This window comes from Mus caroli, unplaced genomic scaffold, assembly GCF_978045245.1.
Source record: "Mus caroli unplaced genomic scaffold, Mus_caroli_1 scaffold_14, whole genome shotgun sequence".
Lineage (NCBI taxonomy): Eukaryota > Metazoa > Chordata > Mammalia > Rodentia > Muridae > Mus > Mus caroli.
The window spans coordinates 27912484-27924546 of NW_028227269.1; the positions used below are offsets into that span (position 1 = coordinate 27912484).

The 12063-nt window shown below is 45.1% G+C and overlaps 1 protein-coding gene across 2 annotated transcripts in view; it reads left to right on the top strand.

The window, feature by feature from the left end:
- The window catches only part of Pxdn (peroxidasin), a 77679-nt gene that overhangs the window by 24912 nt on the left and 40704 nt on the right, over positions 1–12063 (top strand). For both annotated transcript variants that reach the window (XM_021178873.3, XM_029484621.2), the window contains exons 2-3: positions 9756–9827; positions 11238–11309. In XM_021178873.3, coding sequence (XP_021034532.1) covers positions 9756–9827; positions 11238–11309 — 144 coding nt within the window. The remainder of the gene's footprint in view (positions 1–9755; positions 9828–11237; positions 11310–12063) is intronic.

Below are 12063 nucleotides of genomic sequence, written 5' to 3' on the forward strand. Positions count from 1 at the left end.
TAAACCATTCGAAAGGATTTTGTGCTAAACACCCTGGTGTTGAGTAGAATGTACTCCCATGTTCAAGGCAAAATGGAACTCGAGAATGTGTTCCCATGTTCAAGGTGAGATGCTGAAGAGTAAACTGTTCTTGCCTAGACAGGATGGTCACCGGGACACCTGTTGAGTTCTCTGCCTCCAAGTCCTCTAAGAGAGGAGGACTCTGGAGATGTGGAAGGTATAGGTCACATAGCCTCTTCCTTACTTGGGCCCCTGTGCATGGCAGTCTGTGTCTGAAAGAGCTCTTAACTTCTGAGTAGAAGATGTACTTAAGCAAGCTAGGATAAGATGTTGTAAGTCTCAGCAAAATGTATGATTTCAACCCATAGTATTGAAGCAAGACAGTTCAGCATTCAGGCTGAGGCCACGAATCCTGTACTTGAAGAGACTGCTGTACTTGCTGTACTTTGCTGGTGGGGACCTGCGGGATGAGAATACTTGTGAACTCTGTGTGCTCCCTGTGCCACGCCTCCACAGATCATTGAAGATGAACCATTTCAATCAGAAAATGCCCCAGTAGCATTCTCAAGCATAATGTAATGAGTTTAGGAAGAATCCTGACAGCTACAGATTCAACGATGCCAGGAGAGATAGTCTACGAGAGCCAAGTTTGATTTCTAGAACCCAAGTAAAGATAGAAGGAGAGAACCTACTTTACCACAAAGTTGTCCTCTTACCTTTCCCCATGTGTACCCTCCAAACACACACACATACACAAGCAAGCATGTATACACATAGAGCCATAGTGGAGAGGTTGTAAATGGCCATGGTCATTAAGCTTAAGCGCATCCCTCAGGACAGGTAGGCAGCTGGCAGCAGCAGACTTCCAGGAAACTGCTGGGTGGAACCTGCCGAGTGTGTGCCCACCTTCTCCACCAGCATTCATGCGGTTCAGCGCACACTTTCCCTCGGACTCTAAATTCTCCTTCTGAACTTGTATGTTTCCCCAGCACATACCGAGCCTGCCCTGCCCTGCCCGTCCCATCTCTGCTCAGTTTCCACAAGTGTCATTCCAATGCTGGGCAAACAGTTTGCTAATTTATACCACAGGAATTCCCTTTCAGCTGTAGACATGGGTTTGGTGGCTTTTGTAAAAGGCAATGCATTGATTCCCTCCAGCCTCTTTTACTACTAACATCTCAAGCTATGGGCCTCCATCCTCAGCAGGGCTCAGCAGTCCCCAGGAGTTGAAGAGAGAAAGGGGTGTCACAGTTGCCTCAGCACACAGCTTTCCATCAGCATCCCTCTTTGCTTTCCTTCTTCCACTATGCAATCATCCCTCACCCCTATGGCTCCTCCTCTCAGCAGCAGTCTGATAACAGTCTTCTTCCCAGGCCTCTGTTTTCTGTGTCCTCTCTGACTCCTACAAACAATGACCTGCTTGCAAGTGTTGCTGTCATCTCCCCGGTGGGCTGTGTATGGGACTACGGTATTCAGCTTCAGTCATTCCGAAAATAAGTGTGCTGTGGGAGACTGTGCCAAAAGACATCCTAACAGACAGGAAACGAGCTAATTTATGTTTTCATTCCCCTCTGGGGAGTGATGCTGTCTTTAAATATCAGAGCACCAGTTAGTAGCATCATTTTCATTAATAGGTAGGTATTCGTTCATAAGCACAGAAATTCCTTTAGTACCACCAAACATTGCTAAAAAGAATATATAGTCTAGTTTTAGGGTGTTTTCAGCTGTCACTCAGTAGCTGTTCAGCATTTCATGATGAGGGACTGGTCTGTCTGGGGCTGGTGAGGGAATACTCAGTCAGGGTCCTGCTAGGAGAAAGGACTTGGACCTGCCCTGTAATAATTATGATTTTCAAAACAAGAATGTATTTAAAATATGTCCCCTCCTCAGGAGAGGAGACATTAGCTCCTTTTGATGAGTGGTGTGAGCCTACACTCCTGGAGAAATGTGTGTCAAGTCAACAATGTCTTCAAGTCTAGGGCACACCACACCTACACTCTCTGTGCATCCAGAGCAGAAAAACAAGGTCAGCTGCCCTTGTACTCAGCAGCTTTTGACACTGTAGTACCAGTGATCTCAGAAGTTCTCTATAGCATGTAAAGATGCCGAAATTAACCTTAAAAGTCCAGTGTGCTTTACCTCTGGACTATTTGTAGGCTTACTAGTAGAAACAAGTACTAAATACAAAGTACTACAAATCACAGCCCACAGTGAGGCGCAGGCTGTATGGTCTTCCTACCTGAAAAGTAGCTCTATGTGCGTTGAGGCACTGAAAGGGTTATGTTCTTCATCAGTGAGCAAAGTGGTTTTGATTCTCAGACCAAACAGAAGATACTTATTATTTTTAATTTGTTGACCAAATCATTCTTCATATTTAAATTTAAAAATGATATATCCCTGGCTGTCCTGGAACTCATTTTGTAGACCAGGCTGACCTCAAACTCAGAAATCCACCTGCCTCTGCCTCCCAAGCGCTGGGAGTAAAGGCGTGCACCACCACCGCCTGGCATGTGGTACTTTTTAATGGGGAAAAACATTACTTTAGAAGTGGTGTTATCACCGGGCGTGGTGGCGCACGCCTTTAATCCCAGCACTCGGGAGGCAGAGGCAGGCGGATTTCTGAGTTCGAGGCCAGCCTGGTCTACAAAGTGAGCTCCAGGACAGCCAGAGCTATAAAGAGAAACCCTGTCTCGAAAAACCAAAAAAAAAAAAAAAAAAAAAAAAAAAAAAAAAAAAAAGAAGTGGTGTTATCGAAGATTACAATAAATGAACTTTGTATGCCATCCTTAAATATGACATTTTGCTTATAGTTTCTTCTGGTTAAGGCACAAATCACTGAGTGGGGTATGTGTCCTAAGTTATTGCCAAAGGAGATTCTGAGACAGATTTAAGGAGTCACATGCTCTACCGACTGAGCTAGCTGGGCTGTACCTGAGACAGATTTAAACTTGGATTTCCGACTGTGAAGATGGCTTAGCGAGAAAGTGGACTTGCTGTCCAAGGATGAAGACCTGAGTTCAGATCACTGGCACCTGAGCTGGATGTGGTCATGTATTTCCCTGTAACTCCAGCCTCCACACATGTGCATACATGTGCCCTTGCATATATGTATGTACTACTCATGTACTTACAGCCCCAGATCCCAAGACAACAACCAAACAAAAATCTTCATCTTATTTTTATTATTTGATAGTTTGGTAATAAATTATATTCTAACAAATTTATATTACACTTATTTATTTTGTATGTGTGCATTTTACATGTGTGCCTGTATACCATAGTACGCTTGTAGAAGCCAGAGGACAACTTTCCGGTTGGTTCTCTCCTTCTCTCACACGATGCTGGGGAATCAACTTAGGTTGTCAGGTTGGATCGCATGCAAAGCTTGGCAGCAAGCACCTTTACCCCCTGAGCCGTCTTGCTGGCCTCATGCATTACTACAGTTTTGATATTTAATATAATCATGAACTAGATCACCTCTTTTCAAGCAGTAGGTTTTGCTATTCTGGTAGGTTTTGTGTTTCCATTGAGATTTTGGAACAATGAGGAAAATAAGCAAACATTAAAAGCAAGGCACATCTTTATGAAACTCTTTGCAAACATTTTAAATTCAAAACCTGATTCTCCCTGGGTTCTGATGCTGTGCTGGAGTGGGAGGTTTGGCATTTCATTTTTGACCCTCATTGAGGTCTCTTTGCATTTAGAGGGTTGTCCCAGTTCAGAGGTCGGTGATGTCACTTGGGGAAGAGGGGAAAGGGTGCTTAGACTGGCTGGTTTTGTGTGTCAACTTGACATAAGCTGGAATTATCATAGAGAAAGGAGCCTCCTTTTTGGAAATGCCTCCATGAGATCCATCTGTAAGGTATTTTCTCAATTAGTGATCAAGGCTGGGAGGGCCCATTGTGGGTGGGACCATCTCTGGGCTGGTGGTCCTGGGTTCTGTAAGAAAGCAAGCTGATCTGTAAGGCAAAAGACACCGTCAATAAGACAAAAAGGCCACCAACAGATTGGGAAAAGATCTTGACCTATCCTAAATCAGATAGGGGACTAATATCCAATATATATAAAGAACTCAAGAAGGTGGACTCCAGAAAATCAAATAACCCCATTAAAAATGGGGCTCAGAGCTGAACAAAGAATTCTCACCTGAGGAATACCGAATGGCTGAGAAGCACCTGAAAAAATGTTCAACATCCTTAATCATCAGGGAAATGCAAATCAAAACAACCCTGAGATTCCACCTCACACCAGTCAGAATGGCTAAGATGAAAAATTCAGGTGACAGCAGATGCTGGCGAGGATGTGGAGAAAGAGGAACACTCCTCCATTGTTGGTGGGATTGCAAGCTTGTACAACCACTCTGAAATCAGTCTGGCGGTTCCTCAGAAAATTGGACATAGTACTACTGGAGGATCCCACAATACCTCTCCTGGGCATATATCCAGAAGATGTTCCAACTGGTAAGAAGGACACATGCTCCACTATGTTCATAGCAGCCTTATTTATAATAGCCAGAAGCTGGAAAGAACCCAGATGTCCCTCAACAGAGGAATGGATACAGAAAATGTGATACATTTACACAATGGAGTACTACTCAGCTATTAAAAAGAATGAATTTATGAAATTCCTAGGCAAATGGATGGACCTGGAGGGCATCATCCTGAGTGAGGTAAGCCAATCACAAAAGAACTCACATGATATGTACTCACTGATAAGTGAATATTAGCCCAGAAACTTAGAATACCCAAGATACACTTTGCAAAACACATGAAACTCAAGAAGAATGAAGACCAAAGTGTGGACACTTTGCCCCTTCTTAGAATAGGGAACAAAACACACATGGAAGGAGTTACAGAGACAAAGTTTGGAGCTGAGATGAAAGGATGGACCGTCTAGAGACTGCCATACCCGGGGATCCATCCCATAATCAGCCTCCAAACACTGACACCATTGCATACACCAGCAAGATTTTGCTGAAAGGACCCTGATATAGCTGTCTCTTGTGAGGCTATGCCAGGGCCTAGCAAACACAGAAGTGGATGCTCATAGTCAGCTATTGGATGGAACACAGGGCCCCCAATGGAGGAGCTAGAGAAAGTTCCCAAGGAGCTAAAGGGGTCTGCAACCCTATAGGAGGAACAATATGAACTAACCAGTACCCCCGGAGCTCGTGTCTCTAGCTGCATATGTAGCAGAAGATGGCCTAGTCGGCCATCATTGGGAAGAGAGGCCCCTTGGTCTTGCAAACTTTATATGCCTCAGTCCAGGGGAACGCCAGGGCCAAGAAATGGGAGTGGGTAGGTAGGGGAGTTGGGGCAGGGGAGGGTCTGGGGGACTTTTGGGATAGCATTTGAAATGTAAATGAAGAAAATACCTAATTAAAAAAAATTAAAAAAAACAAAAAACAAAAAACAAGAAAGCAAGCTGAGCAAGAAGCCAGGGGAACCAGTCCAGTAAACAGCAGCCCTCCATGGCCTCTGCATCAGCTCCTGCCTCCAAGTTCCTGCCCTGTGAGAGTTTCTGTCCTGACTTCCTTTGGTGATGAGCAGCAGTACAGAAGTGTAAGCTGAATAAACCATCTCCTCCCCAACTTGTTTCTTGGTCATGGTGTTTTGTGCAGGAATAGAAACCCTGACTAAGACAGTGCCATTGAGAGAGGAAGAGTCTGAAAGGAGCCAGTAGCTAAGTCTTCCTGAACCTTCCCTTGCACTAGTCTGTGCTCAGTCAAGCATGATTCCCACCCATTGGGTTTCTCCTTCCACCGTGTACAAAATTACAGGATTTGGCAGTTTCTAGTTTCTGAGTTCTTACTTGCCATGTAAGAGAGCTTCCTCTGGCCTGGTCCCAATGCTCCCCTCCTTCCCCCCCCCCCCTCCCCCGGCCCAGTTTTTATTTCCTTAACCTAATATCCCAGGGCTAGGTCTTTAGAATAGAACCTTGGTTACCATTATAGCCAGATAAGAACTGTGTGAAAAACCATGATCTTGCCCTAAAAATTACTGTGTAGGGAGCCTCTGAGTGACTGCCTATGCATTCTAGGGCCACCCAAATGTCAGGCCTACTTAACACATTGACACCTGGTTTGTGCCTTCACTGCCATCCCTGAGTTCTGTGGGATACACAAGTACAGTTGATACTCAAGATCAGTGTTTGTGGGGCTAGTCACTTGGGTCTGTGCCCTTTGTGGCATGTTCCCTGGTCTCACTTCTAATGGTATTTATGATCTAGTGTCCAGGGTTTAGGAAGAAGCTGATGTTCATCACGAAGAGCTTTTGTATGGACGCTTCTGGGGTTTGGGTCCTAGCAGCAACAGAGCACTCAGAGGTTCACTTTCAAAGATGCTTTTAGGTAATTATTCTGGTTATGGCCTTTCCAGAACTTTCTAGAATCCACCTCCATTCCTGCTTCATGCCAACTTCATGGGGGAAGTTTGAAACATTCATGATGGTGGGCTCCAGATGGTCTGAGCATTAGCAAGTGGGTGGGAATCACTGTCTCTGTGGACAGCAGCTCACTTTCCCCACTCCTGCTTCCCCTCCCCACTCCTGCCCCTTTCCCCTTCCCCCCGTTCCTGGACCAATAGAGAAGAGAGCCAGAAAGATACTTTGACTAACCCACTTTCTTTTTTTTTCCTTCTATCTTTCCATGTTGTTTAGAGGTTTTGGTGGAACTATTATGATTTTAAAATCAAACTATTATGATTTTAAAAATGAGTTTAAAAAAAAGAGACTTCCAATGTCATCTGAGTTGTGTTAAATCTATGATGAAGAGGGGCGAGGACCCCACACTACAGTTCTCTGGTCTGTCTCTTGAGGCCTGTGCAGATGTTTCTGTAAAAACAAATGAAGGGTTGATCTATTCACATTTAAACTTCACAGCAGTGATAAGTGGACTAAAGGCTGGAGAAGAAAGAGATGCAGCAGCTGCTGCTTGCACACACAAATGATTATACATATGTGAGTGTCATTTCCATATCAGGCATGTGTACACATGTAAAAATACATATGCGTGCTGTGACCTTCCTAGCAGACTGAAGGGCATTGTTTTTTGAGTTTCATCTTGCTTTCCCTGGAGAGTTTGCTAAAAACACACACTTCTGCCTTGCCCCACAGTTCCCACATTATGCTCTCGGGTGTAACCCAGAATTTGCTTCTGAAAGTCCCCAGATGCTACCTCCACCATTACCTTCCTGCTTACTGGGGTGGGGGGCACTGCAGAAACCTTGAAAAGGACAGCCTTCCCTATGGCTCCCTAAATGAACATTCATTCATGTAGCCCTGTCATGAGCCTGCATGCCCTTGAACTTTGCTCACCCTTGAAAGGGTATTTGTAATATCCCAAGGCCATAGCATATAGAATTGGACCATAGGACCATCTCTCATTTGTCCTTTTTCTTCTGTAAGATGAAAATGTATGAAGCTGTCATAGTGTCTCCATGAGGTTTGGACATGTAGACTGGATTGTCAGCCTGCTCCAGTTCCCTGACCATATCCATTTCAGCTATCTTCCTTTGCTGTGGTCATCAGAGAGAAAAATATACAAGTATATAAGGATAAATATTTGTCCTTCTACTTGGGTATCCTCCAACGTTCAGCTTGGCCTTCAAGGACCAGTTTCTGCAACATAGAGTGTGTTGCAAGGTCTGTGGAGTGAGCTTTTCATCTCAGCTACCCTTTGCCAGGTCTACAATGCCACTTTGGTCCATAGCGGTTTCAGTTCCTTGGTTAAGAACCCTGCTTTGTTGCAAACGGGACCGGACCCTCTGACCTTCTTAGCATCAGGCTGTGGTTGGCAGTCTTTGATTGCCTGGGTACACTTTGTGAAATCACATTCTGAACTTGCACCAGTTTTGTCTAGCAGGAATGCATGGTGACTAAGACGCAGTCACATAACAAAAAAAAAACAACTCGGATACCATCTTATCCAACTCTGCTTGTCAAACGTACTTAGATTTCAGTATGTGATCACTGGTATGAAGTTACACCATAATCATGTCAGCCCTGACCATGGGCCAAGTGCTCAGAGCCAGCCCTCTGTCCCTACAATCAGAGGATTGGTGGCCCCAACTCTAGACCAGGGAGGATGTCCGTCTTAGCTTTCTCATTATCCTGCTTAGGCTTCATCTTAATGCATCAATATCTTGGCCCTCACAGATGCTTTCTAGCTTCCAAGAGAGTCATACACATTGTCCTTCTGTCTTTTGAAGTGGAATTTGATAGGGAGCAAAGTTCAAGATGGTGTGTGTGTCCTTCTGTCTTTTGAAGTGGAATTTGATAAGTTCAAGATGGAGTGTGTGTGTGTTTTCCTAAGTTGGGTGTGCTTTCTTGACTGTAAGTAGTGACATCCCGGCACAACTTCTGGAATGGATCGTCTGTCCAACACTTGTGTCAGGTCAGAGCTTCTTCTCCATGTTGGAGATCATGCTAAAGCCTGACTAACCAGGTTTCATTTCTTATCAACAGTTGGTCCTCTGCCTTCCTCCTTTCCACACACCCTTTCCCCTGACTGCTCCACATCTTCCACTGGATATACACTATGAAGTAAAATCTCACTTGAGTGAAAACATCTGTCAGTGCAGAGGAGGTTAGGATTTACATGCATGAATTCCGGGGAAACACAGTTCAACGTACGTCAGAAACCCCTATCAAAGTTGGAGGAAAGAATTTTCATTTTCTAAGACTACGTATTAAAGATACGGGCTTCTTTATTACTCAATGACTTTCATGTGTGTAAATTTAGGTCTTTTTAAAAGTTATCGTGTGTGTGTGTGTGTACAACTTTCTGTGTACCACTCTACCTGTGGAAGTTAGAAGAGAACTTCTTTCCCTCCACAAGGTGGGTCCCTGTTGTCAAGTTGGTGGCAAGTGCCTTACCCCTGAGCCATCTCACCAACCAACCTATAAATGGACTTTTCAGCTCAAGCTAGAGACAAGCTTCCTCTGAGGAGGCAGATGTCTGCTCATTTTCACGGCTTAGCTACACCCAGAGGCCTCTGCCCTGACTCTACCCTGACTGTGGGCCTGTCACATCTGTGTGAGTGGTCAGACTCTCCCACGCTTGCTCTGAGCTCAGCTCCATTGGACTCAGACCCGTCTTCTGCTTGACCATCCCAAAGTCAGTTATTTTTCCTCTCTGGTCCTTGTGTGCAGCCTACATATGTGCCCCTCCCCAGGGAAAATAAGAACCAGTTTTAATAATTTAATACGAGCAGAACTCTGCTTGTCTACTTGTTTGGAAACACCTGTCTGTAGTCCATACACAGGATGGCCTTCTTTCCCAGTTCTCCTGTCAAGAGGACTCTGCGCTTTGGGACAACCAGTAAGTTCATGGAAATAACACCGTGGGCCCGCAGCTGTGTTCCGGTCCATGTTCTTGCTGGTGAACGCTGATTTGTTTCTGTGTTCACAGCCCGTGTGACGCCTTACATCTATACAGATCTACCTGTGTATGTTTACCTGAGACTTTTTAAGAGACGTTTGCTCAGTGGACTTGGCCAAGGCTGGAATGTGGAGGCAGGGCATTCATTCCTGGCATTTTTTTTATGTTTGATATTTTTAATCTCCCCATGCTTACCTGTTAAGCAGATTAAGTGTAATGCTGTTCCTTCACGCAGAGGAATATTCCTATAGGAATATTCTGGAATGGTGTCCTGTGTAGTGTAATATTTATAATGTCTTTTCATCCTGAAGTCATTTGTTTAAGGAGAACAGCTGTGCATTTTCTGTCATTAAAATACGTGTCCTATCTCTTCACAGAGATCTTCGGTTCAACAGAATCAGAGAGATCCAACCCGGGGCGTTCAGGAGGCTGAAGAACTTGAACACACTGTAAGTTAGAACTCGTAGTCCGTAGCTAGTGGGAGAGAAAAGAATGGAGGTTGTCCTGTGTACCTGTAGGTAGATGGCAAGCGCTGTGGCCATCCCCGAGTGCCACAGTTGCTGGGTACTTTTGGCTACTTTGTTGGGTTCTTTTTCCTACCACCCCTTATCCCTGCTAACTCAACACTAAGTAAGAGAGAAAGAAGGTTAGAGGGGAAGGGGGGCATGACCTCCATCTTCTTAGGCTACTTCCTGTTGGTTAAAGGCATCCAATTCCTTGAGACAGGGTTGATCTTACCTTTAGGATAGCCAGTTTCTTCTTCCTGTCTCTTTGATCACAACCACTTGACAAACTGCAACATCGGGGGTGGGGGTGGGGCAGCAGCTGCTCCTCTTGGGGCTCTGGCATTTTTATACCCTTTTAAGAGCTTCCAGAATTCCAAACTATCTTCAGCTGGCAGAATCTTGCTCCTGCCCAAGCAAGAGACAAATCACAGTCAGCTGCTGTGGACAATCTACATTCCCACACCTGGGATCAAAACAAAAACATATTCACATAACATAAACGGGTTTTTAAAGAAACCAGTATTCCCACTACAAGTGGGCATGGGTGAGGGGAGCCAGGATGGTAGAGACCTGCCTGCCCTTTGTATGTAGACCAGCACGTATAACACTGTGGGCCCCCAGCTGTGCTTTAGCCCATGGTCTTCTGGGTGAATGCTGAAGGGTCTCTGTGTTCACTGCAGCGTTCTGTGTTCGCTGGGCTTCCTGTCGGACTCTCCCTCACTTCACACCTCCCTTTGCTGGCTGTGCTGACCTCCTTCCTGTATGGCTGAGGAGGGTTGTCATCTCCTGAGCTCAGGCTGGCTGCAGACAGGGCTTTAGAGCCACCGAATCGTGCCATAGAGATTTGATCTCCTAGGGCCACAAGGAGCCACAGCCGACTCCAGGCTCTTTGAAGTACATTGGACACAGCTAGAAGCTTCTCCCAGGGAAAGGAGATAAGGAATCACTCAAGTCCTGCAGGGCAGAGTGGGAGGTGGCTTTGCTCGGCTCAGCGCCTCACCCTGTGGAAGAGTGGCAAACCCCAGAGACTGACATCCTGTATATGCACGATTGGGTTAGACTGGCCCCTTGGTCCTGCCAGATCAGAGACTCTAGGAGGTGGTGAGCTGAAGATGTGTGCTTCTGTGTCTAGGAAAGGGGATTTACTTCTTTAGTGTATATCCTAGTGGAAGAGAGCTATCTAGTAACCATAGTAACTCAGGCTGGTCCTGGAGCTGGGATTTAATCACTGCCCGCAGGAACATCTGTACTTCGTCAGTTTTGGACCCTTCAGAGGCCGTAGATGTAGTTTCCCTTACTATAATTTGGAAGCGTTTCTGTTTGTTTCACGTCTGTTGGCATTTCCTTTCACAGGCTTCTTAACAACAACCAGATCAAGAAGATTCCCAATGGTGCATTTGAGGACCTGGAGAACTTAAAATACCTGTAAGTTAAGGGGCAGCTCTCCACCCGGCAGCACTGCTCTCTGTCCTTAGAGTATGTAAATGTAAAACCAAGAGCTGCTCTGTTTGTGAGTTACTAGAAAACCATCCCAAATGGTTTCATTTTTAGAAGGTGGGTGAAATTCTAAAACATGCCATTGGCATAAAGTGATGGAGTGAGGTGGGCAGAGTGACAGATACACGTGGACTGCCTTTGCTGGCTTGGTCTGGCCTGTATAACTTCCCAGGTTGGAGGGGCAGTGCACACAGCTTGCTGGTTTCCAGTTGTAAGTGTGTTATGACTGTAAGTTACTAATTTCTTTGGAGTGTCACTAATTCCTGTTAATGTTTTCACCTTCCTGATTTGGCCTCTTCTTTTTCATATCTAGTGAAGTAGTTTCTATTTTTGAATATTAAGTTTATCATTGAAGTCATCTCTTGCTTATTGAAGTCAGCTCTAAAGTTTAGAAAGTTATTACTCTTTTTAAAAATGTTAGGAAGCCAGGAGTGGTGTTTGTGATTCTAGCACATAAGAAGTTGAGGCAGGGGAACCACCTTGAGTTTAAGGACAGCGTGGGGGTTACATAGGGATATCCTGTCTTGTATTTCCTCAGTAACCTGCCCGGGCACGTACTGTAAATAAGGACTTGGGAAACATGGTGTTCTTATGGGCTGTGCCCAGGGTCATTCAGGTCAGAAGCACCTGTCACCTGCATTCATCGAATTTGATGATTTCCCTAAGTAAGCTGTTTTCTTAT